The 22,958-nt window shown below is 53.4% G+C and overlaps 1 protein-coding gene across 20 annotated transcripts in view; it reads right to left on the reverse strand.

The window, feature by feature from the left end:
- Window positions 1-22,958, reverse strand: part of LOC139551291 (disco-interacting protein 2 homolog C) — a 244,420-nt gene that overhangs the window by 102,637 nt on the left and 118,825 nt on the right. Inside the window, exon 1 of one of the 20 annotated variants that reach the window (XM_071362765.1) lies at window positions 3,613-3,873. The exons of the other annotated variants lie outside the window; for them this stretch is intronic. Coding sequence (XP_071218866.1) covers window positions 3,613-3,619 — 7 coding nt within the window. The 5' untranslated portion in view covers window positions 3,620-3,873. Of the gene's footprint in view, window positions 1-3,612; window positions 3,874-22,958 lie in introns of those variants that run through there. 20 annotated transcript variants of the gene reach the window in all.

Consider the following 22,958-nt stretch of genomic DNA (forward strand, 5'->3'; position numbering starts at 1 on the left):
CCTCTCCCTTCCTCTGCATCACAATGTTTATCTCTGCTGGATGTAATGGGGGAAACAATCAAATCAGCACCGTTTCCTTTTTAGGCGATGCCTGCTGCCTGAGCTCCCCGGCCAACCCAGGCTTATATGGTCATCACAGCCAGGGCCCACTTTACAGACAGGCTAGAGACAGGCTACACTACATACTGCAGGCGGACAGTACAAATGCTTACTGTACAATAAACCAGGTCCCTCATGTGTCCTCCAAATGGCACCCTATTCAGTGCACTACTTTTGACCAGAGCCCTTTGGGCCCAAGTCAAAAGTAGTCCACTATACAGGGAATAAGGAGCCATTTGGGGCGCAGATCCAGTGTGGATCTTTAAGGTTCATGTCCCAAGGCTCAGCTATCAACGAAAAGGGCTGAGATCTTACTGGTCAGTGGATACCAAATCTGTCTAACTCATTATAGTTAGTGAATGGGAACTCAGGAGGCACTTACACACAGACTCAAAGCCTTGAGCATCTAAGGTTTGTCTGTAAATCAGAGCAGAAATCTACAAAGGCAAGCTGACTGACTTCAGATAAGAGGTGCAGGTACAGCTGGAGTTCAAATGAAAGTATTTTTCACACGCACCGAATACAACAAGGGTAGACCTTACTGTGACACGCTTACTCACGAGCCCCTAACGCAGAGTTTTAAAAAGTATGAAAAATTTGCTAAATGAACTAAAGGAAAAATAGTAACACAAAACAAGGCTAAATACAATGGGTACCGGTACCTAGTTAATGAGCGGGGGTACAGGTTAGTTGAGATAAGTGAGGTAATACTATGTACATGTAGGTGTATATATACAGTTGAAGTCAGAAGTTTACATACACTTAGGTTGGAGTCATTAAAATGTGTTTTTCAACCACTCCACAAATTTCTTGTTAACAAACTATAGTTTTGGCAAGTCGGGTTAGGACATCTACTTTGTGCATGACACAAGTAATGTTTCCAACAATTGTTTACAGACAGATTATTTCACAGTATCACAATTCCAGCAGGTCAGAGGTTTACATACACTAAGTTGACTGTGCCTTTAAACAGCTTGGAAAATTCCAAAACATTTTGTCATGGCTTTAGAAGCTTCTGATAGGCTAATTGACATTATTTGAGTCAATTGGAGGTGTACCTGTGGATGTATTTCAAGGCCTACCTTCAAACTCAGTGCCTCTTTGCTTGACATCATGGGAAAATCAAAAGAAATCAGCCAAGACCTCAGAAAACAAATTGGAGACCTCCACAAGTCTGGTTCATCCTTGGAAGCAATTTCCAAACGCCTGAAGGTACGACGTTCATCTGTACAAACAATAGTACGCAAATATAAAACACCATGGGACCACGCAGCCATCATACAGCTCAGGAAGGAGATGCGTTCTGTCTCCTAGAGATGAACGTACTTTGGTGCTAAATGTGCAGATCAATCCCAGAACAACAGCAAAGGACCTTGTGACGATGCTGGAGGAAACAGGTACAAAAGTATCTATATCCACAGTAAAACGAGTCCTATTTCGACATAACCTGAAAGGTCGCTTAGCAAGGAAAAAGCCAGTGCTCCAAAACAACCATAAAAAAGCCAGACTATAGTTTGCAACTGCACATGGGGACAAAGATCATACTTTATGGAGAAATGTCCTCTGGTCTGAAATTATGTGGATATATTGAAGCAACATCTCAAGACATCAGTCAGAAAGTTGAAGCATGGTCTCAAATGGGTCTTCCAAATGGACAATGACCCCAAGCACACTTCCAAAGTTGTGGCAAAATGGCTTAAGGACAACATGGCTTAAGGAAAACAAAGTCAAGGTATTGGAGTGGCCACCACAAAGCCCTGACCTCAATCCTATAGAACATTTGTGGGCAGAACTGAAAAAGCGCGTGTGAGCAAGGAGGCCTACAAACCTGACTCAGTTACACCAGCTCTGTAAGGAGGAATGAGCCAACTTTAAACTAACTTATTGTGGGAAGCTTGTGGAAGGCTACCTGAGTGTATGTAAACTTCTGACCCACTGGGAATGTGATGAAAGAAATAAAAGCTGAAATAAATCACTCCTATTATTCTGACATTTCACATTCTTAAATTAAAGTGGTGATCCTAACTTTTTTTACTAGGATTAAATGTCAGAAATTGTGAAAAACCAAGTTTAAATGTATTTGGCTACAGTGTATGTAAACTTGACTTCAACTGTATACAGTACCAGTCAAAAGTTGACACCTACTCATTCAATGGTTTCTTTATTATTACCATTTTCTACATTGTAGAATAGTGAAGACATCAAAACTATGAAATAACACATATGGAATCATGTAGTAACCAAAAGTGTTAAACAAATCAAAATATATTATAGATTCTTCAAAATATCCACCCTTTGCCTTGATGACAGATTTGCAAACTCTTGGCATTCTCTCAACCAACTTCACCTGGAATTATTTTCCAACAGTCTTGAAGGAGTTCCCACATATGCTAAGCATTTTTATGGCTGCTTATCCTTCACTGCGGTCCAACTCATCCCAAACCATCTCAATTGGTTCCAGGTAACTCCCTCATTAAGCTGGTTGAGAGAATGCCAAGAGTGTGCAAAGCTGTCAAGGCAAAGGGTGGCTACTTTGAAGAATCTCAAATATATTTTGATTTGTTTGAACACTTTCTTGGTTACTACATTATTTCATAGTTTTGACATCGTCACTATTATTCTACAATGTAGAAATTAGTTAAAGTAAAGAAAAACCCTTGAATGAGTAGGTGTGTCCAAACTTTTGACTGGTACTGTATGTATATCATGTACTGCTCTAGGGATATAATTATTGTTTGGACAACCTTATTTACTATTATGTAGTATTCACTCTTTATTTGATGCGCACTGCAAAGAGCACTGCAGAAAATTATCACAGTGATTTATTGTAACGTTTGTTTATGTATCAATTAATCCCATAAGGGATGGGTTGCTAACTGGCGATTTGACACAAAAATAAATGGTCATTCATTCCCTTCATTTTATGTAGGGGTAAAGTGACTATGCATAGATAACAGAGAGTGGCAGCAGCGTATGTGAAGAGTGTGAAGGAATGTCAATGTGTGTGTGTGTGTGTTGGAGGGTCAGTGTAGTATGTATGAGGTTAGAGTCCAGTGGGTGTACATCGAGCCTGTGCAAGAGAGTCAAAGCAAAAAATAGGAATAACTAAGAACAAAATAAGGGGGGGGGGGGTAAATGCAAATAGTCTGGTTAGCCCCTCACACAGGGAGGGTCTCTCGGCACAGGTGGCCAGGGCCCCAGAGTCCCATCAAAGACCCTGGTCCACCGTGCACACATTCAGACTGTGTATATACCCAAAACACACACACTTCAAATTCCAGCTATCTAGCTATGAACTAAACAGGGACAAATTCCAGGCTAAGCCATCAACAGGAGAAAAGCCAGTTCAAGAATGCCTGCTATGCTGCAATATTGTGTGAATAAACACATCAAAAGATGCCTACAAGTACCATGCTAATGGAGGCGTTAGCACTCACTGTTATAGAATCAAAAGATGTAAACGGTGTGCTTCTACAGGCACCTGTTAATATCTACAATACACATTGTACTCACCCAGCATATCCAGTCCCAAGAAATGGGGCACAGGTGTTGTGGTGTAAAAGCTGCTGATATTAGGACAAACAACCTACGTCTACAGAGCACCACAGTGTCCTGTAAAGCAGAGCTGTGTCTCTGTATTCTCTCCTGAAGCACACAGCCAAAACCACAGAGACAATGGAAATACTCATCTAGAGCTCAGGCAGGTAATGCAGGAAAACAACCCCCTTATTTGCATTTCACAAACCATGTAGGCATTTCAAAGGAACAAAGGGAAAAGGTAACCGTCTCCTGACATCCTCTGCTGCCTTTGTAACCAGTCACATTACACTCATTCTCTTTTGAGCCATGCGATTGGTTGTCAATTAGCTTTTTTGCTTTCCCACACAAACCACTTTTTCCTGAGGGGCGGTCAATCCAATCAGTGAAGAGTCCTGACATCCTCTGCTGCCTTTGTAACCAGTCACATTACACTCATTCTCTTTTGAGCCATGCGATTGGTTGTCAATTAGCTTTTTTGCTTTCCCACACAAACCACTTTTTCCTGAGGGGCGGTCAATCCAATCAGTGAAGAGTCAGTCTGCACCCCTCCAAAACCTTTCCAGTTGGAACATTCCAACCTGCCTGCCCAAACATGCTGTACCGGCGACATCAGCAAAAACAAACAAATTGGCGTTTGTTGGCACCTAGGCACCACGGTGACAGAGATCCTCTAGCTTGCTCCTGGGGAGACCTGGGGAAATGAGGACAGGGAGGGGCACTGCTGGAGCTATCTGGTGGCTCGGCTCAACAACAACAATAAAAAGAACAACAGTAGGGCTGGGACGACAGCAGTACCACAATATTTTTTACATGGCAAAAATTGCCCCTTAAAAATCTGCTGTATGTAAAATATTGTGTGCTATAGCTTGGAACATAAATAAATGTGACTCTGGATGACAACATAACGGGGAACGTTTTATTGTTTTGCTATAGCACTACACAGCTGATTCAAATAATCAAAGCTTGACGATGAGTTGGTTATCTGAATCAGCTGTATAGTGCTAGGGCAAAAACCAAAACGTGTACCCGGGGGGGGCAGGACAGAGTTTGGGAAACCTTGCTAGATTATATGGAACCTTACTATATAACAACAACAACAGTTGCCTGCTGGAACAGCAGCCTATCTTCTATAATGGTAGGGAGGAGGGCAGCTCTAGATTTCACTGTCTGCTGTCAAACTATATTGATTCATAGCATCCTCTTTAGAAGGCTTTCTGCATCAACAGTTAATATGGAGGAATTCCTAGCAATGTTGAGCTTGTTAGTACATTGACATACTGTGTTATTTGATATAATAACACTGATTTCCTGACAAATTTCCCAGGCTATAAACAGGGCTGAGACTGCATCCCAAATGGCACCCTATTCCATTTATAGTTCACTACGTATGATCAGGGTCCATGGGAAATAGAGTGCCATCTGGTACGTTCCTTGAGTGTTAATGTTTTTTTTCAGGACATCATTGAGATGCAAAGGGCTTTGGTAGTGGTGTTAGTGGTGGGCTTTGGTAGTGGAGGTGGTGGTGGTGGTGGGAGGAGAGGGCTTTGGTAGTGGTGGTGGTGGTAGGAGGAGAGGGCTTTGGTAGTGGTGGTAGTGGTGGGAGAGGAGGGCTTTGGTAGTGGTGGGAGGGGAGGGCTTTGGTAGTGGTGGGAGGGGAGGGCTTTGGTAGTGGTGGGAGGGGAGGGCTTTGGTAGTGGTGGGAGGAGAGGGCTTTGGTAGTGGTGGGAGGGGAGGGCTTTGGTAGTGGTGGTAGTGGTGGGAGAGGAGGGCTTTGGTAGTGGTGGGAGGAGAGGGCTTTGGTATTGGTGGTGGGAGGGGAGGGCTTTGGTAGTGGTGGTAGTGGTGGGAGGGGAGGGCTTTGGTAGTGGTGGTAGTGGTGGGAGGGGAGGGCTTTGGTAGTGGTGGGAGGAGAGGGCTTTGGTAGTGGTGGTAGTGGTGGGAGGGGAGGGCTTTGGTAGTGGTGGTAGTGGTGGGAGGGGAGGGCTTTGGTAGTGGTGGGAGGGGAGGGCTTTGGTAGTGGTGGGAGGGGAGGGCTTTGGTGGTGGTGGTAGTGGTGGGAGGGGAGGGCTTTGGTAGTGGTGGGAGGGGAGAGCTTTGGTAGTGGTGGTAGGAGAGGACTTTGGTAGTAGTGGTGGTGGGAGGAGAGGGCTTTGGTATTGGTGGAAGGGGAGGGCTTTGGTAGTGGTGGGAGGGGAGGGCTTTGGTAGTGGTGGGAGGGGAGGGCTTTGGTAGTGGTGGGAGGGGAGGGCTTTGGTAGTGGTGGGAGGGGAGGGCTTTGGTAGTGGTGGGAGGGGAGGGCTTTGGTATTGGTGGAAGGGGAGGGCTTTGGTATTGGTGGAAGGGGAGGGCTTTGGTATTGGTGGAAGGGGAGGGCTTTGGTATTGGTGGAAGGGGAGGGCTTTGGTAGTGGTGGGAGGGGAGGGCTTTGGTAGTGGTGGTGGTGGGAGGAGAGGGCTTTGGTAGTGGTGGAAGGGGAGGGCTTTGGTAGTGGTGGAAGGGGAGGGCTTTGGTATTGGTGGAAGGGGAGGGCTTTGGTATTGGTGGAAGGGGAGGGCTTTGGTATTGGTGGAAGGGGAGGGCTTTGGTAGTGGTGGGAGGGGAGGGCTTTGGTAGTGGTGGGAGGGGAGGGCTTTGGTAGTGGTGGGAGGGGAGGGCTTTGGTAGTGGTGGGAGGGGAGGGCTTTGGTATTGGTGGTGGTGGGAGGAGAGGGCTTTGGTAGTGGTGGGAGGGGAGGGCTTTGGTAGTGGTGGTGGTGGGAGGGGAGGGCTTTGGTAGTGGTGGTGGTGGGAGGGGAGGGCTTTGGTATTGGTGGTGGTGGGAGGAGAGGGCTTTGGTATTGGTGGAAGGGGAGGGCTTTGGTAGTGGTGGTGGTGGGAGGGGAGGGCTTTGGTAGTGGTGGTAGTGGTGGGAGGGGAGGGCTTTGGTATTGGTGGAAGGGGAGGGCTTTGGTATTGGTGGAAGGGGAGGGCTTTGGTATTGGTGGAGAGGGGAGGGCTTTGGTAGTGATGGGAGGGGAGGGCTTTGGTAGTGGGGTGGTAGTGGTGGGAGGGGAGGGCTTTGGTAGTGGTGGGAGGGGAGGGCTTTGGTAGTGGTGGGAGGGGAGGGCTTTGGTAGTGGTGGTAGTGGTGGGAGGGGAGGGCTTTGGTAGTGGTGGGAGGGGAGGGCTTTGGTATTGGTGGGAGGGGAGGGCTTTGGTATTGGTGGGAGGGGAGGGCTTTGGTATTGGTGGGAGGGGAGGGCTTTGGTATTGGTGGTAGCGGTGGGAGGGGAGGGCTTTGGTAGTGGTGGGAGGGGAGGGCTTTGGTATTGGTGGGAGGGGAGGGCTTTGGTAGTGGTGGGAGGGGAGGGCTTTGGTAGTGGTGGTAGTGGTGGGAGGGGAGGGCTTTGGTAGTGGTGGGAGGGGAGGGCTTTGGTAGTGGTGGGAGGGGAGGGCTTTGGTATTGGTGGGAGGGGAGGGCTTTGGTAGTGGTAGTGGTGGAAGGGGAGGGCTTTGGTATTGGTGGTAGTGATGGAAGGGGAGGGCTTTGGTATTGGTGGTAGTGATGGGAGGGGAGGGCTTTGGTAGTGGTGGTAGTGATGGGAGGGGAGGGCTTTGGTAGTGGTGGTAGTGATGGGAGGGGAGGGCTTTGGTAGTGATGAGAGGGGAGGGCTTTGGTAGTGGTGGTATTGGTGGGAGGGGAGGGCTTTGGTAGTGGTGGGAGGGGAGGGCTTTGGTCGTAGTGGTGGTGGGAGGAGAGGGCTTTGGTAGTGGTGGGAGGGGAGGGCTTTGGTAGTGGTGGGAGGGGAGGGCTTTGGTAGTGGTAGAAGGAGAGGGCTTTGGTAGTGGTGGTAGTGGTGGGAGGGAAGGGCTTTGGTATTGGTGGGAGGGGAGGGCTTTGGTAGTGGTAGTGGTGGAAGGGGAGGGCTTTGGTAGTGGTAGTGGTGGAAGGGGAGGGCTTTGGTATTGGTGGTAGTGATGGGAGGGTAGGGCTTTGGTATTGGTGGTAGTGATGGGAGGGGAGGGCTTTGGTATTGGTGGTAGTGATGGGAGGGGAGGGCTTTGGTATTGGTGGTAGTGATGGGAGGGGAGGGCTTTGGTAGTGGTGGTAGTGATGGGAGGGGAGGGCTTTGGTAGTGGTGGGAGGGGAGGGCTTTGGTAGTGGTGGGAGGGGAGGGCTTTGGTAGTGGTGGTAGTGATGGGAGGGGAGGGCTTTGTTAGTGGTGGGAGGGGAGGGCTTTGGTAGTGGTGGGAGGGGAGGGCTTTGGTAGTGGTGGGAGGGGAGGGCTTTGGTAGTAGTGGGAGGGGGGGCTTTGGTATTGGTGGGAGGGGAGGGCTTTGGTATTGGTGGGAGGGGAGGGCTTTGGTATTGGTGGTAGTGGTGGGAGGGGAGGGCTTTGGTATTGGTGGTAGTGGTGGGAGGGGAGGGCTTTGGTATTGGTGGGAGGGGAGGGCTTTGGTATTGGTGGGAGGGGAGGGCTTTGGTAGTGGTGGGAGGGGAGGGCTTTGGTAGTGGTGGTAGTGGTGGGAGAGGAGGGCTTTGGTATTGGTGGGAGGGGAGGGCTTTGGTAGTGGTGGAAGGGGAGGGCTTTGGTAGTGGTGGAAGGGGAAGGCTTTGGTATTGGTGGGAGGGGAGGGCTTTAGTAGTAGTGGTGGTGGGAGGAGAGGGCTTTGGTAGTGGTGGTAGTGGTGGGAGGGGAGGGCTTTGGTATTGGTGGGAGGGGAGGGCTTTGGTAGTGGTGGTAGTGGTGGGAGGGGAGGGCTTTGGTATTGGTGGGAGGGGAGGGCTTTGGTAGTGGTGGGAGGGGAGGGCTTTGGTAGTGGTGGAAGGGGAGGGCTTTGGTATTGGTGGAAGGGGAGGGCTTTGGTATTGGTGGAAGGGGAGGGCTTTGGTAGTGGTGGTAGTGGTGGGAGGGGAGGGCTTTGGTATTGGTGGAAGGGGAGGGCTTTGGTATTGGTGGAAGGGGAGGGCTTTGGTATTGGTGGGAGGGGAGGGCTTTGGTAGTGGTGGGAGGGGAGGGCTTTGGTGGTGGTGGTAGTGGTGGGAGGGGAGGGCTTTGGTAGTGGTGGGAGGGGAGAGCTTTGGTAGTGGTGGTAGGAGAGGACTTTGGTAGTAGTGGTGGTGGGAGGAGAGGGCTTTGGTATTGGTGGAAGGGGAGGGCTTTGGTAGTGGTGGGAGGGGAGGGCTTTGGTAGTGGTGGGAGGGGAGGGCTTTGGTAGTGGTGGGAGGGGAGGGCTTTGGTAGTGGTGGGAGGGGAGGGCTTTGGTATTGGTGGAAGGGGAGGGCTTTGGTATTGGTGGAAGGGGAGGGCTTTGGTATTGGTGGAAGGGGAGGGCTTTGGTATTGGTGGAAGGGGAGGGCTTTGGTAGTGGTGGGAGGGGAGGGCTTTGGTAGTGGTGGTGGTGGGAGGAGAGGGCTTTGGTAGTGGTGGAAGGGGAGGGCTTTGGTAGTGGTGGAAGGGGAGGGCTTTGGTATTGGTGGAAGGGGAGGGCTTTGGTATTGGTGGAAGGGGAGGGCTTTGGTAGTGGTGGGAGGGGAGGGCTTTGGTAGTGGTGGGAGGGGAGGGCTTTGGTATTGGTGGTGGTGGGAGGAGAGGGCTTTGGTAGTGGTGGGAGGGGAGGGCTTTGGTAGTGGTGGTGGTGGGAGGGGAGGGCTTTGGTAGTGGTGGTGGTGGGAGGGGAGGGCTTTGGTATTGGTGGTGGTGGGAGGAGAGGGCTTTGGTATTGGTGGAAGGGGAGGGCTTTGGTAGTGATGGGAGGGGAGGGCTTTGGTAGTGGTGGTAGTGGTGGGAGGGGAGGGCTTTGGTAGTGGTGGGAGGGGAGGGCTTTGGTAGTGGTGGGAGGGGAGGGCTTTGGTAGTGGTGGTAGTGGTGGGAGGGGAGGGCTTTGGTAGTGGTGGGAGGGGAGGGCTTTGGTATTGGTGGGAGGGGAGGGCTTTGGTAGTGGTGGAAGGGGAGGGCTTTGGTAGTGGTGGAAGGGGAGGGCTTTGGTATTGGTGGAAGGGGAGGGCTTTGGTATTGGTGGAAGGGGAGGGCTTTGGTATTGGTGGAAGGGGAGGGCTTTGGTAGTGGTGGGAGGGGAGGGCTTTGGTAGTGGTGGGAGGGGAGGGCTTTGGTAGTGGTGGGAGGGGAGGGCTTTGGTAGTGGTGGGAGGGGAGGGCTTTGGTATTGGTGGTGGTGGGAGGAGAGGGCTTTGGTAGTGGTGGGAGGGGAGGGCTTTGGTAGTGGTGGTGGTGGGAGGGGAGGGCTTTGGTAGTGGTGGTGGTGGGAGGGGAGGGCTTTGGTATTGGTGGTGGTGGGAGGAGAGGGCTTTGGTAGTGGTGGTAGTGGTGGGAGGGGAGGGCTTTGGTAGTGGTGGTAGTGGTGGGAGGGGAGGGCTTTGGTAGTGGTGGTAGTGGTGGGAGGGGAGGGCTTTGGTATTGGTGGAAGGGGAGGGCTTTGGTATTGGTGGAAGGGGAGGGCTTTGGTATTGGTGGAAGGGGAGGGCTTTGGTAGTGATGGGAGGGGAGGGCTTTGGTAGTGGTGGGAGGGGAGGGCTTTGGTAGTGGTGGGAGGGGAGGGCTTTGGTAGTGGTGGGAGGGGAGGGCTTTGGTAGTGGTGGTAGTGGTGGGAGGGGAGGGCTTTGGTAGTGGTGGGAGGGGAGGGCTTTGGTATTGGTGGGAGGGGAGGGCTTTGGTATTGGTGGGAGGGGAGGGCTTTGGTATTGGTGGTAGCGGTGGGAGGGGAGGGCTTTGGTAGTGGTGGGAGGGGAGGGCTTTGGTATTGGTGGGAGGGGAGGGCTTTGGTAGTGGTGGGAGGGGAGGGCTTTGGTAGTGGTGGTAGTGGTGGGAGGGGAGGGCTTTGGTAGTGGTGGGAGGGGAGGGCTTTGGTAGTGGTGGGAGGGGAGGGCTTTGGTATTGGTGGGAGGGGAGGGCTTTGGTAGTGGTAGTGGTGGAAGGGGAGGGCTTTGGTATTGGTGGTAGTGATGGAAGGGGAGGGCTTTGGTATTGGTGGTAGTGATGGGAGGGGAGGGCTTTGGTAGTGGTGGTAGTGATGGGAGGGGAGGGCTTTGGTAGTGGTGGTAGTGATGGGAGGGGAGGGCTTTGGTAGTGATGAGAGGGGAGGGCTTTGGTAGTGGTGGTATTGGTGGGAGGGGAGGGCTTTGGTAGTGGTGGGAGGGGAGGGCTTTGGTCGTAGTGGTGGTGGGAGGAGAGGGCTTTGGTAGTGGTGGGAGGGGAGGGCTTTGGTAGTGGTAGAAGGAGAGGGCTTTGGTAGTGGTGGTAGTGGTGGGAGGGAAGGGCTTTGGTATTGGTGGGAGGGGAGGGCTTTGGTAGTGGTAGTGGTGGAAGGGGAGGGCTTTGGTAGTGGTAGTGGTGGAAGGGGAAGGCTTTGGTATTGGTGGTAGTGATGGGAGGGTAGGGCTTTGGTATTGGTGGTAGTGATGGGAGGGGAGGGCTTTGGTATTGGTGGTAGTGATGGGAGGGGAGGGCTTTGGTAGTGGTGGTAGTGATGGGAGGGGAGGGCTTTGGTAGTGGTGGGAGGGGAGGGCTTTGGTAGTGGTGGGAGGGGAGGGCTTTGGTAGTGGTGGTAGTGATGGGAGGGGAGGGCTTTGGTAGTGGTGGGAGGGGAGGGCTTTGGTAGTGGTGGGAGGGGAGGGCTTTGGTAGTGGTGGGAGGGGAGGGCTTTGGTAGTGGTGGGAGGGGAGGGCTTTGGTAGTAGTGGGAGGGGGGGCTTTGGTATTGGTGGGAGGGGAGGGCTTTGGTATTGGTGGTAGTGGTGGGAGGGGAGGGCTTTGGTATTGGTGGGAGGGGAGGGCTTTGGTATTGGTGGGAGGGGAGGGCTTTGGTATTGGTGGGAGGGGAGGGCTTTGGTAGTGGTGGGAGGGGAGGGCTTTGGTAGTGGTGGTAGTGGTGGGAGAGGAGGGCTTTGGTATTGGTGGGAGGGGAGGGCTTTGGTAGTGGTGGAAGGGGAGGGCTTTGGTAGTGGTGGAAGGGGAGGGCTTTGGTATTGGTGGGAGGGGAGGGCTTTAGTAGTAGTGGTGGTGGGAGGAGAGGGCTTTGGTAGTGGTGGTAGTGGTGGGAGGGGAGGGCTTTGGTATTGGTGGGAGGGGAGGGCTTTGGTAGTGGTGGTAGTGGTGGGAGGGGAGGGCTTTGGTATTGGTGGGAGGGGAGGGCTTTGGTAGTGGTGGGAGGGGAGGGCTTTGGTAGTGGTGGAAGGGGAGGGCTTTGGTATTGGTGGAAGGGGAGGGCTTTGGTATTGGTGGAAGGGGAGGGCTTTGGTAGTGGTGGTAGTGGTGGGAGGGGAGGGCTTTGGTATTGGTGGGAGGGGAGGGCTTTGGTATTGGTGGAAGGGGAGGGCTTTGGTATTGGTGGAAGGGGAGGGCTTTGGTATTGGTGGAAGGGGAGGGCTTTGGTATTGGTGGAAGGGGAGGGCTTTGGTATTGGTGGAAGGGGAGGGCTTTGGTATTGGTGGAAGGGGAGGGCTTTGGTATTGGTGAAAGGGGAGGGCTTTGGTATTGGTGAAAGGGGAGGGCTTTGGTAGTGATGGGAGGGGAGGGCTTTGGTAGTGGTGGTAGTGGTGGGAGGGGAGGGCTTTGTTAGTGGTGGTAGTGGTGGGAGGGGAGGGCTTTGGTAGTGGTGGTAGGGAGGGGAGGGGAGGGCTTTGGTAGTGGTGGTAGTGATGGGAGGGGAGGGCTTTGGTAGTGGTGGTAGTGATGGGAGGGGAGGGCTTTGGTAGTGGTGGTAGTGATGGGAGGGGAGGGCTTTGGTAGTGGTGGTAGTGATGGGAGGGGAGGGCTTTGGTAGTGGTGGTAGTGATGAGAGGGGAGGGCTTTGGTAGTGGTGGTAGTGATGGGAGGGGAGGGCTTTGGTAGTGGTGGGAGGGGAGGGCTTTGGTAGTGGTGGGAGGGGAGGGCTTTGGTAGTGGTGGGAGGGGAGGGCTTTGGTAGTGGTGGGAGGGGAGGGCTTTGGTAGTGGTGGGAGGGGAGGGCTTTGGTAGTGGTGGTAGTGGTGGGAGGGGAGGGCTTTGGTATTGGTGGGAGGGGAGGGCTTTGGTATTGGTGGAAGGGGAGGGCTTTGGTAGTGGTAGTGGTGGAAGGGGAGGGCTTTGGTAGTGGTAGTGATGGGAGGGGAGGGCTTTGGTATTGGTGGTAGTGATGGGAGGGGAGGGCTTTGGTATTGGTGGTAGTGATGGGAGGGGAGGGCTTTGGTAGTGGTGGTAGTGATGGGAGGGGAGGGCTTTGGTAGTGGTGGGAGGGGAGGGCTTTGGTAGTGGTGGTATTGGTGGGAGGGGAGGGCTTTGGTAGTGGTGGTATTGGTGGGAGGGGAGGGCTTTGGTAGTGGTGGTGGTGGGAGGGGAGGGCTTTGGTAGTGGTGGTGGTGGGAGGGGAGGGCTTTGGTAGTGGTGGTGATGGGAGGGGAGGGCTTTGGTAGTGGTGGTGGTGGGAGGGGAGGGCTTTGGTAGTGGTGGTATTGGTGGGAGGGGAGGGCTTTGGTAGTGGTGGTAGTGATGGGAGGGGAGGGCTTTGGTAGTGGTGGTATTGGTGGGAGGGGAGGGCTTTGGTAGTGGTGGTGGTGGGAGGGGAGGGCTTTGGTAGTGGTATTGGTGGGAGGGGAGGGCTTTGGTAGTGGTGGTATTGGTGGGAGGGGAGGGCTTTGGTAGTAGTGGTGGTGGGAGGAGAGGGCTTTGGTAGTGGTGGGAGGGGAGGGCTTTGGTAGTGGTGGAGGGGAGGGCTTTGGTAGTGGTATTGGTGGGAGGGGAGGGCTTTGGTAGTGGTAGTGGTGGGAGGGGAGGGCTTTGGTAGTAGTGGTGGTGGGAGGGGAGGGCTTTGGTAGTAGTGGTGGTGGGAGGAGAGGGCTTTGGTAGTGGTGGGAGGGGAGGGCTTTGGTAGTGGTGGAGGGGAGGGCTTTGGTAGTGGTAGAAGGGAGGGCTTTGGTAGTGGTGGAAGGGAGGGCTTTGGTAGTGGTAGTGGTGGAAGGGAGGGCTTTGGTAGTGGTAGTGGTGGAGGGGAGGGCTTTGGTAGTGGTAGTGGTGGAGGGGAGGGCTTTGGTAGTGGTAGTGGTGGAAAGGAGGGCTTTGGTAGTGGTGGAAGGGAGGGCTTTGGTAGTGGTGGGAGGGGAGGGCTTTGGTAGTGGTAGTGGTGGTAGTGGTGGAAGGGAGAGTTTTGGTAGTGGTGGTGGTAAGGGAGGGGAGGGCTTTGGTATTGGTGGGAGGGGAGGGCTTTGGTAGTGGTGGGAGGGGAGGGGAGGGCTTTGATAGCGGTGGTGGTTGTAGTGGTGGGAGGGGATGGCTTTGGTATTGGTGGTGGTGGTGGTAGTGGTGGGAGGGGAGGGAGGGCTTTGGTATTGGTGGTGGTGGTAGTGGTGGGAGGGCTTTGGTATTGGTGGTGGTGGTGGTAGTGGTGGGAGGGCTTTGGTATTGGTGGTGGTGGTAGTGGTAGGAGGGGACGGGAGGGCTCTGGTATTGGTAGTGGTGGGAGGGGAGGGTATTGGTAGTGGTGGGAGGGGAGGGCTTTGGTGGTGGTGGTAGTGATGGGAGGGGAGGGCTTTGGTAGTGGTGGTAGTGATGGGAGGGGAGGGCTTTGGTAGTGATGAGAGGGGAGTGCTTTGGTAGTGGTGGTATTGGTGGGAGGGGAGGGCTTTGGTAGTGGTGGGAGGGGAGGGCTTTGGTCGTAGTGGTGGTGGGAGGAGAGGGCTTTGGTAGTGGTGGGAGGGGAGGGCTTTGGTAGTGGTAGAAGGAGAGGGCTTTGGTAGTGGTGGTAGTGGTGGGAGGGAAGGGCTTTGGTATTGGTGGGAGGGGAGGGCTTTGGTAGTGGTAGTGGTGGAAGGGGAGGGCTTTGGTAGTGGTAGTGGTGGAAGGGGAAGGCTTTGGTATTGGTGGTAGTGATGGGAGGGTAGGGCTTTGGTATTGGTGGTAGTGATGGGAGGGGAGGGCTTTGGTATTGGTGGTAGTGATGGGAGGGGAGGGCTTTGGTAGTGGTGGTAGTGATGGGAGGGGAGGGCTTTGGTAGTGGTGGGAGGGGAGGGCTTTGGTAGTGGTGGGAGGGGAGGGCTTTGGTAGTGGTGGTAGTGATGGGAGGGGAGGGCTTTGGTAGTGGTGGGAGGGGAGGGCTTTGGTAGTGGTGGGAGGGGAGGGCTTTGGTAGTGGTGGGAGGGGAGGGCTTTGGTAGTGGTGGGAGGGGAGGGCTTTGGTAGTAGTGGGAGGGGGGGCTTTGGTATTGGTGGGAGGGGAGGGCTTTGGTATTGGTGGTAGTGGTGGGAGGGGAGGGCTTTGGTATTGGTGGGAGGGGAGGGCTTTGGTATTGGTGGGAGGGGAGGGCTTTGGTATTGGTGGGAGGGGAGGGCTTTGGTAGTGGTGGGAGGGGAGGGCTTTGGTAGTGGTGGTAGTGGTGGGAGAGGAGGGCTTTGGTATTGGTGGGAGGGGAGGGCTTTGGTAGTGGTGGAAGGGGAGGGCTTTGGTAGTGGTGGAAGGGGAGGGCTTTGGTATTGGTGGGAGGGGAGGGCTTTAGTAGTAGTGGTGGTGGGAGGAGAGGGCTTTGGTAGTGGTGGTAGTGGTGGGAGGGGAGGGCTTTGGTATTGGTGGGAGGGGAGGGCTTTGGTAGTGGTGGTAGTGGTGGGAGGGGAGGGCTTTGGTATTGGTGGGAGGGGAGGGCTTTGGTAGTGGTGGGAGGGGAGGGCTTTGGTAGTGGTGGAAGGGGAGGGCTTTGGTATTGGTGGAAGGGGAGGGCTTTGGTAGTGGTGGTAGTGGTGGGAGGGGAGGGCTTTGGTATTGGTGGGAGGGGAGGGCTTTGGTATTGGTGGAAGGGGAGGGCTTTGGTATTGGTGGAAGGGGAGGGCTTTGGTATTGGTGGAAGGGGAGGGCTTTGGTATTGGTGGAAGGGGAGGGCTTTGGTATTGGTGGAAGGGGAGGGCTTTGGTATTGGTGGAAGGGGAGGGCTTTGGTATTGGTGAAAGGGGAGGGCTTTGGTATTGGTGAAAGGGGAGGGCTTTGGTAGTGATGGGAGGGGAGGGCTTTGGTAGTGGTGGTAGTGGTGGGAGGGGAGGGCTTTGTTAGTGGTGGTAGTGGTGGGAGGGGAGGGCTTTGGTAGTGGTGGTAGGGAGGGGAGGGGAGGGCTTTGGTAGTGGTGGTAGTGATGGGAGGGGAGGGCTTTGGTAGTGGTGGTAGTGATGGGAGGGGAGGGCTTTGGTAGTGGTGGTAGTGATGGGAGGGGAGGGCTTTGGTAGTGGTGGTAGTGATGGGAGGGGAGGGCTTTGGTAGTGGTGGTAGTGATGGGAGGGGAGGGCTTTGGTAGTGGTGGTAGTGATGAGAGGGGAGGGCTTTGGTAGTGGTGGTAGTGATGGGAGGGGAGGGCTTTGGTAGTGGTGGGAGGGGAGGGCTTTGGTAGTGGTGGGAGGGGAGGGCTTTGGTAGTGGTGGGAGGGGAGGGCTTTGGTAGTGGTGGGAGGGGAGGGCTTTGGTAGTGGTGGGAGGGGAGGGCTTTGGTAGTGGTGGGAGGGGAGGGCTTTGGTAGTGGTGGTAGTGGTGGGAGGGGAGGGCTTTGGTATTGGTGGGAGGGGAGGGCTTTGGTATTGGTGGAAGGGGAGGGCTTTGGTAGTGGTAGTGGTGGAAGGGGAGGGCTTTGGTAGTGGTAGTGATGGGAGGGGAGGGCTTTGGTATTGGTGGTAGTGATGGGAGGGGAGGGCTTTGGTATTGGTGGTAGTGATGGGAGGGGAGGGCTTTGGTAGTGGTGGTAGTGATGGGAGGGGAGGGCTTTGGTAGTGGTGGGAGGGGAGGGCTTTGGTAGTGGTGGTATTGGTGGGAGGGGAGGGCTTTGGTAGTGGTGGTATTGGTGGGAGGGGAGGGCTTTGGTAGTGGTGGTATTGGTGGGAGGGGAGGGCTTTGGTAGTGGTGGTATTGGTGGGAGGGGAGGGCTTTGGTAGTGGTGGTGGTGGGAGGGGAGGGCTTTGGTAGTGGTGGTGGTGGGAGGGGAGGGCTTTGGTAGTGGTGGTGATGGGAGGGGAGGGCTTTGGTAGTGGTGGTGGTGGGAGGGGAGGGCTTTGGTAGTGGTGGTATTGGTGGGAGGGGAGGGCTTTGGTAGTGGTGGTAGTGATGGGAGGGGAGGGCTTTGGTAGTGGTGGTATTGGTGGGAGGGGAGGGCTTTGGTAGTGGTGGTGGTGGGAGGGGAGGGCTTTGGTAGTGGTATTGGTGGGAGGGGAGGGCTTTGGTAGTGGTGGTATTGGTGGGAGGGGAGGGCTTTGGTAGTAGTGGTGGTGGGAGGAGAGGGCTTTGGTAGTGGTGGGAGGGGAGGGCTTTGGTAGTGGTGGAGGGGAGGGCTTTGGTAGTGGTATTGGTGGGAGGGGAGGGCTTTGGTAGTGGTAGTGGTGGGAGGGGAGGGCTTTGGTAGTAGTGGTGGTGGGAGGGGAGGGCTTTGGTAGTAGTGGTGGTGGGAGGAGAGGGCTTTGGTAGTGGTGGGAGGGGAGGGCTTTGGTAGTGGTGGAGGGGAGGGCTTTGGTAGTGGTAGAAGGGAGGGCTTTGGTAGTGGTGGAAGGGAGGGCTTTGGTAGTGGTAGTGGTGGAAGGGAGGGCTTTGGTAGTGGTAGTGGTGGAGGGGAGGGCTTTGGTAGTGGTAGTGGTGGAGGGGAGGGCTTTGGTAGTGGTAGTGGTGGAAAGGAGGGCTTTGGTAGTGGTGGAAGGGAGGGCTTTGGTAGTGGTGGGAGGGGAGGGCTTTGGTAGTGGTAGTGGTGGTAGTGGTGGAAGGGAGAGTTTTGGTAGTGGTGGTGGTAAGGGAGGGGAGGGCTTTGGTATTGGTGGGAGGGGAGGGCTTTGGTAGTGGTGGGAGGGGAGGGGAGGGCTTTGATAGCGGTGGTGGTTGTAGTGGTGGGAGGGGATGGCTTTGGTATTGGTGGTGGTGGTGGTAGTGGTGGGAGGGGAGGGAGGGCTTTGGTATTGGTGGTGGTGGTAGTGGTGGGAGGGCTTTGGTATTGGTGGTGGTGGTGGTAGTGGTGGGAGGGCTTTGGTATTGGTGGTGGTGGTAGTGGTAGGAGGGGACGGGAGGGCTCTGGTATTGGTAGTGGTGGGAGGGGAGGGTATTGGTAGTGGTGGGAGGGGAGGGCTTTGGTGGTTGGTGGTGGTAGTGGTGGGAGGGGAGGGCTTTGTTAGTGGTAGTGGTGGTAGTGGTAGGAGGGGAGGGGAGGGCTTTGGTATTAGTGGTGGGAGGGTAGGGCTTTGTTATTGGTGGTGGTAGTGGTAGTGGTAGGAGGGGAAGGGAGGGGAGGGGAGGGCTGTGGTATTGGTAGTGGTGGGAGGGGAGGGCTTTGGTATTGGTAGTGGTTGTAGGGGAGGGCTTTGTTATTGGTAGTGGTGGGAGGGGAGGGCTTTGGTGGTGGTGGTATTGGTGGAAGGGGAGGGCTTTGGTAGTGGTGGGAGGGGAGGGCTTTGGTAGTGGTGGTAGTGGTGTGAGGGGAGGGCTTTGGTAGTGGTGGGAGGGGAGGGCTTTGGTATTGGTGGAAGGGGAGGGCTTTGGTAGTGATGGGAGGGGAGGGCTTTGGTAGTGATGGGAGGGGAGGGCTTTGGTAGTGGTGGTAGTGGTGGGAGGGGAGGGCTTTGGTAGTGGTGGTAGTGATGGGAGGGGAGGGCTTTGGTATTGGTGGTGGGAGTGGTGGAGGGGAGGGCTTTGGTGGTGGGAGTGGTGGAGGGGAGGGCTTTGGGATTGGTGGTAGTGGTGGAGGGGAGGGCTTTGGTATTGGTGGTAGTGGTGGGAGGGGAGGGCTTTGGTATTGGTGGTGGTGGTAGTGGTGGTGGGGGGAGGGGAGGGCTTTGGTGGTGGTGGTAGTGGTGGGAGGGGAGGGCTTTGGTGGTGGTAGCGGTGGGAGGGGAGGGGAGGGCTTTGGTGGTGGTAGTGGTGGAGGGGAGGGCTTTGGTATTGGTGGTGGTAGTGGTGGGAGGGGAGGGCTTTGGTGGTGGTAGCGGTGGGAGGGGAGGGGAGGGCTTTGGTGGTGGTAGTGGTGGGAGGGGAGGGCTTTGGTAGTGGTGGTGGTAGTGGTGGGAGGGGAGGGGAGGGCTTTGGTGGTGGTGGTAGTGGTGGTGGGAGGGGAGGGGAGGGCTTTGGTATTGGTGGAAGGGGAGGGCTTTGGTATTGGTAGTGGTGGGAGGGGAGGGCTTTGGTATTGGTAGTGGTGGGAAGAGAGGGCTTTGGTAGTGGTAGTGGTGGGAGGGAGGGCTTTGGTAGTGGTAGTGGTGGGAGGGGAGGGCTTTGGTAGTGGTAGTGGTGGGAGGGGAGGGCTTTGGTAGTGGTGGGAGGGGAGGGCATTGGTAGTGGTGGGAAGAGAGGGCTTTGGTAGTGGTAGTGGTGGGAGGGGAGGGCATTGGTAGTGGTGGGAGGGGAGGGCATTGGTAGTGGTGGGAAGAGAGGGCTTTGGTAGTGGTAGTGGTGGGAGGGGAGGGCTTTGGTAGTGGTGGGAGGGGAGGGCTTTGGTATTGGTAGTGGTGGGAAGGGAGGGCTTTGGTATTGGTAGTGGTGGGAAGGGAGGGCTTTGGTAGTGGTAGGAGGGGAGGGCTTTGGTAGTGGTAGGAGGGGAGGGCTTTGGTAGTGGTAGGAGGGGAGGGCTTTGGTAGGTGGGAGGGGAGGGCTTTGGTATTGGTGGTGGTGGTGGTGGGAGGGACCAACATACCGAGAGTAATTCTTTCCATTATTAAAGTCCAGCAAGAGCCAGAGAACACAAGGAGTCCATTTTCAGATCGGACCACACTTCACTAACTACATTTACAATCCAGAGGCCAGGAAAGTCCCATGGGGAAAATAGTATGATGTCAGCAGACTATATGCCAAGAAATTACGTGAAAGAGGTCAATTTCCCCCCAGATATAAAGATGCCATCCGTCACCTAACTGGAGAATATAAAGGAAAGATACACGTCCTCCATCACTTCACAAGGACAGGTTTCTACTCTAAAGATTCATCCATTTCACATGTTTGTAATATAGCCGGACAAAGTTGACTAGACTATTTCTTTCTAGATCATTTTCAAGTAATGAATATCTAGTTGAAAATGTACAAGAACAACACAATCAGTTATGGTTAATCCACAATGTTATTGTGGCATCATAGTAAAGATTAAAAGCTTATTTTCTGGAGGGAATCTGTTCCTGTTTACATTGAGATGAAAACTTTGTGACCACTCATATAGAGGCACCCTGTTGGTGGCGGTGGCAGTCTCAGTCTGGGGCTGATGGCTCAACCAGAACTCAGCCACAGCAAACTCACAGCAAACTCAGCGGTTTCATCGCTTGTCATTAGTGGTTCTGTTCAGTTAGTCAGTCAGTCAATGCTGCTGTGCTGAGTTCTAAGAAAACAGCTGGAGTCCCCTTAAAGGTTTTCCATCAACATGACAGCTGCCTGTTAATAGACACACCAGACCTCATTATAACCTGGGCCATATTCATTAGGGCACACCATAGCAAAACGTTTTGCAACAGAAAACAAAACTAAGCTTTTCTTATTGGACAAGTCCAGGTAGTCCCTACCTGTTTCAGTCCATTTTCTCCTCCTAATGAATACTACCCCAGTGAATTAGATAATGTGTGTCTGAAGCTGAAAAGCAGAATGGTCATTGAATTTCCTTTATAGTTGATGGAGTACAGAGTTTAGTAATGTTGAGATTGACAAGCAGGTCAGTCAGGGCAGGCCATAGGCTGTGTCCCAAATGACACCCTATACCCTACATCAGGGGTACTCAACTCTTACTCTACGAGGTCAGTAGTCTACAGGTTTTCTGTTCTACCTGATAATTAATTGCACCCATCTGGTGTCCCAGGTCTAAATCAGTCCCTGATTAGAGGGGAACAATGAAAACACGCAGTAGAACTGGCTTCAAGGTCCAGAGTTGAGTTTGAAGGGCCCTACACAGTGCACTACTTTTGACCAGAGCCCCAGTCAAAAGTAGTGCACTATGTAGGGAACAGGGTGCCATTTGGGACGCAGATATAGTTTAGTGAGGCAGGAGGTCGGGTAAGGTACGTAAGTGAGTGAACACTACGCTACTCAATCATCTGTGTGACTGTCTGACTGTGTTAAACTGCAGTAGAGGTCAGGAGAGGAGAAACTCAAGACACAGCTGCACTGTAAACACCTCGGTTAGGGGGGCAAGACATTCTGACTGGCACCACTGTGTGTGTTATGAGAAAGAGCGCACACACACACACACACACACACACACACACACACACACACACACACACACACACACACACACACACACACACACACACACACACACACACACACACACACACACACACACGAGAGCTCTAGTAACAGATCAACAGTGTTGCCAATATGACCTCTGTGCCAAGGCAAAGATCTGGTGCTTTGCCAGGGCCACCTACCAGCTGACGACTCACACACGCACACACACACACACACACATCACGTCACCAACTGCCAAGGAGTTACAGTGAAACTATCCAGAATGACCACATCACTGGTCCAACGTGGACCAGGAGGGAACATTCCAAATTGGCTGTTGAGGTCCTGCTGTGGCTTTGTACTCACATCTAACACAAACACACTTTACAGCTTCAGTAAGGTTGGGCGGGGTGCCACTCACACACAGAGACATATTTACCATGAGGGTGAAACAGCCCCCTCTGACAGTTGGACCCACAGACACACAAAGAGTTTTGTCTTTCACCTGGAGCCCTCTCCCTTTATCTAAACATCCTAAACATCCTGAATCCTATTGTTCTGCAGACTGATATACTGTGTGTGTGTGTGTGTGTGTGTGTGTGTGTGTGTGTGTGTGTGTGTGTGTGTGTGTGTGTGTGTGTGTGTGTGTGTGTGTGTGTGTGTGTGTGTGTGTCAAGTCAAAATCGGAGACCCTTTCATCCACCACTACTACCGTCTGAGGGCACTAGGCTGTGTCCCAAATAGCACCCTAGTCCCTGAGCCGTGTCTGAAATTTGTCTTGCCTACAACTTTTATTTTTAAATTTAATAAATCTTTATATTTAACTAGGTAAGTCAGTTAAGAACAAATTCTTATTTACAATGATGGCCTACCGGGGCAGAACGACAGATTTTTACCATGTCAGCTCGGTGATTCAATCCTGCAACCTTTCAGTTACTGGCCCAACGCTCTAATCACGAGGCTACCTGCCGACTTACTAAAATGTCAATGTGTACTAAAAGTATCACATACTATTCAGAATGGACTGTTTAGTAAAAACGTAAAAAGTAAGCAACAAATATCAACATACTACTCCTCCATACTGAGAAAAAGTAATCTAATGGGCCTTGTTCCCTCCATACTGAGAAAGAGTATTCTAATGGGCCTTGTTCCCTCCACTGTTAATTTTTGTAGAACTATCTGATTATCAGCTGTTGTCAAATACACTTGGGTGAAAAGTCGATTGTCTTCCTCAATAGCATGCAGCAAATTCTACTTGATGAAAAGACGAAATTACTATAACATCCTGGCATTTAAAGCACACTCTATTTTCCAAATTTCCTAAACTATCAAACTTTCTATTTTCGCACACCCAAAAAGGCTACTATTTAGAACACAAGTATGGGTATTTGGACATGGCCCAAGGTTAAAAGCAGTGTACTACAAAGGGAATAGGGTGCCATTTGGGGACGAACCCAGGTCTCCTGTCCTGTCACAGGCCGTAAACCTTCATTGAGCCGGAGCGTAGTGATCTGGAGTTAGTGCTATCAGGAGAGAAGACAGGACAGACAGGACAGACAGGACGCTGCCGACTGCGGCACACAGAGCCAACCCAACTGTGAAGAGCACAGCCATTGTCAAGGTCTCAAATGACACCCCTAATCCCTATGAAGTGCACTACTTTCGACAGGGCCCATAGGGTGCACTATATAGGTAAAAGTGTGTTATTTGGGATGCAGACGTTGTCAGTACTGGGAGGTTAGCCTACACACAGCAAGTACAGATGAGTGGACAGTGTTATAACCCTGTCCCCACGTTCAAGTGCTGCCACATAGAGAGAAAGCTGGCTGATGGACGAGGTTATAGGCCCACAGTAAATGACTGCCAACCGCGTAACATGACTTGTCCCTGGCATTTTGTGCCACTGGACTGTGATCGGTTAGGGAAAATCAAAATACCAACTACCACCAATCAACATTCTGTTTTTTGAGAGGATTGATGAGCTATCGTGAGAACAGAGTGCTTTTCTGAGGCTCTCCAAATGAAAGCTACCTTAGTGAATCGAAATCGAAATACAAAACTACCACCAATCACAGTCCAGTGGTGGTGAGCTATATCGTGTTGGTGGGCTATATCGTGTTGGTGGGCTATATCGTGTTGGTGGGCTATATCGTGGTGGTGGGCTATATCGTGGTGGTGGGCTATATCGTGGTGGTGAGCTATATC

This window comes from Salvelinus alpinus, chromosome 23 (assembly GCF_045679555.1).
Source record: "Salvelinus alpinus chromosome 23, SLU_Salpinus.1, whole genome shotgun sequence".
Taxonomy (NCBI): domain Eukaryota; kingdom Metazoa; phylum Chordata; class Actinopteri; order Salmoniformes; family Salmonidae; genus Salvelinus; species Salvelinus alpinus.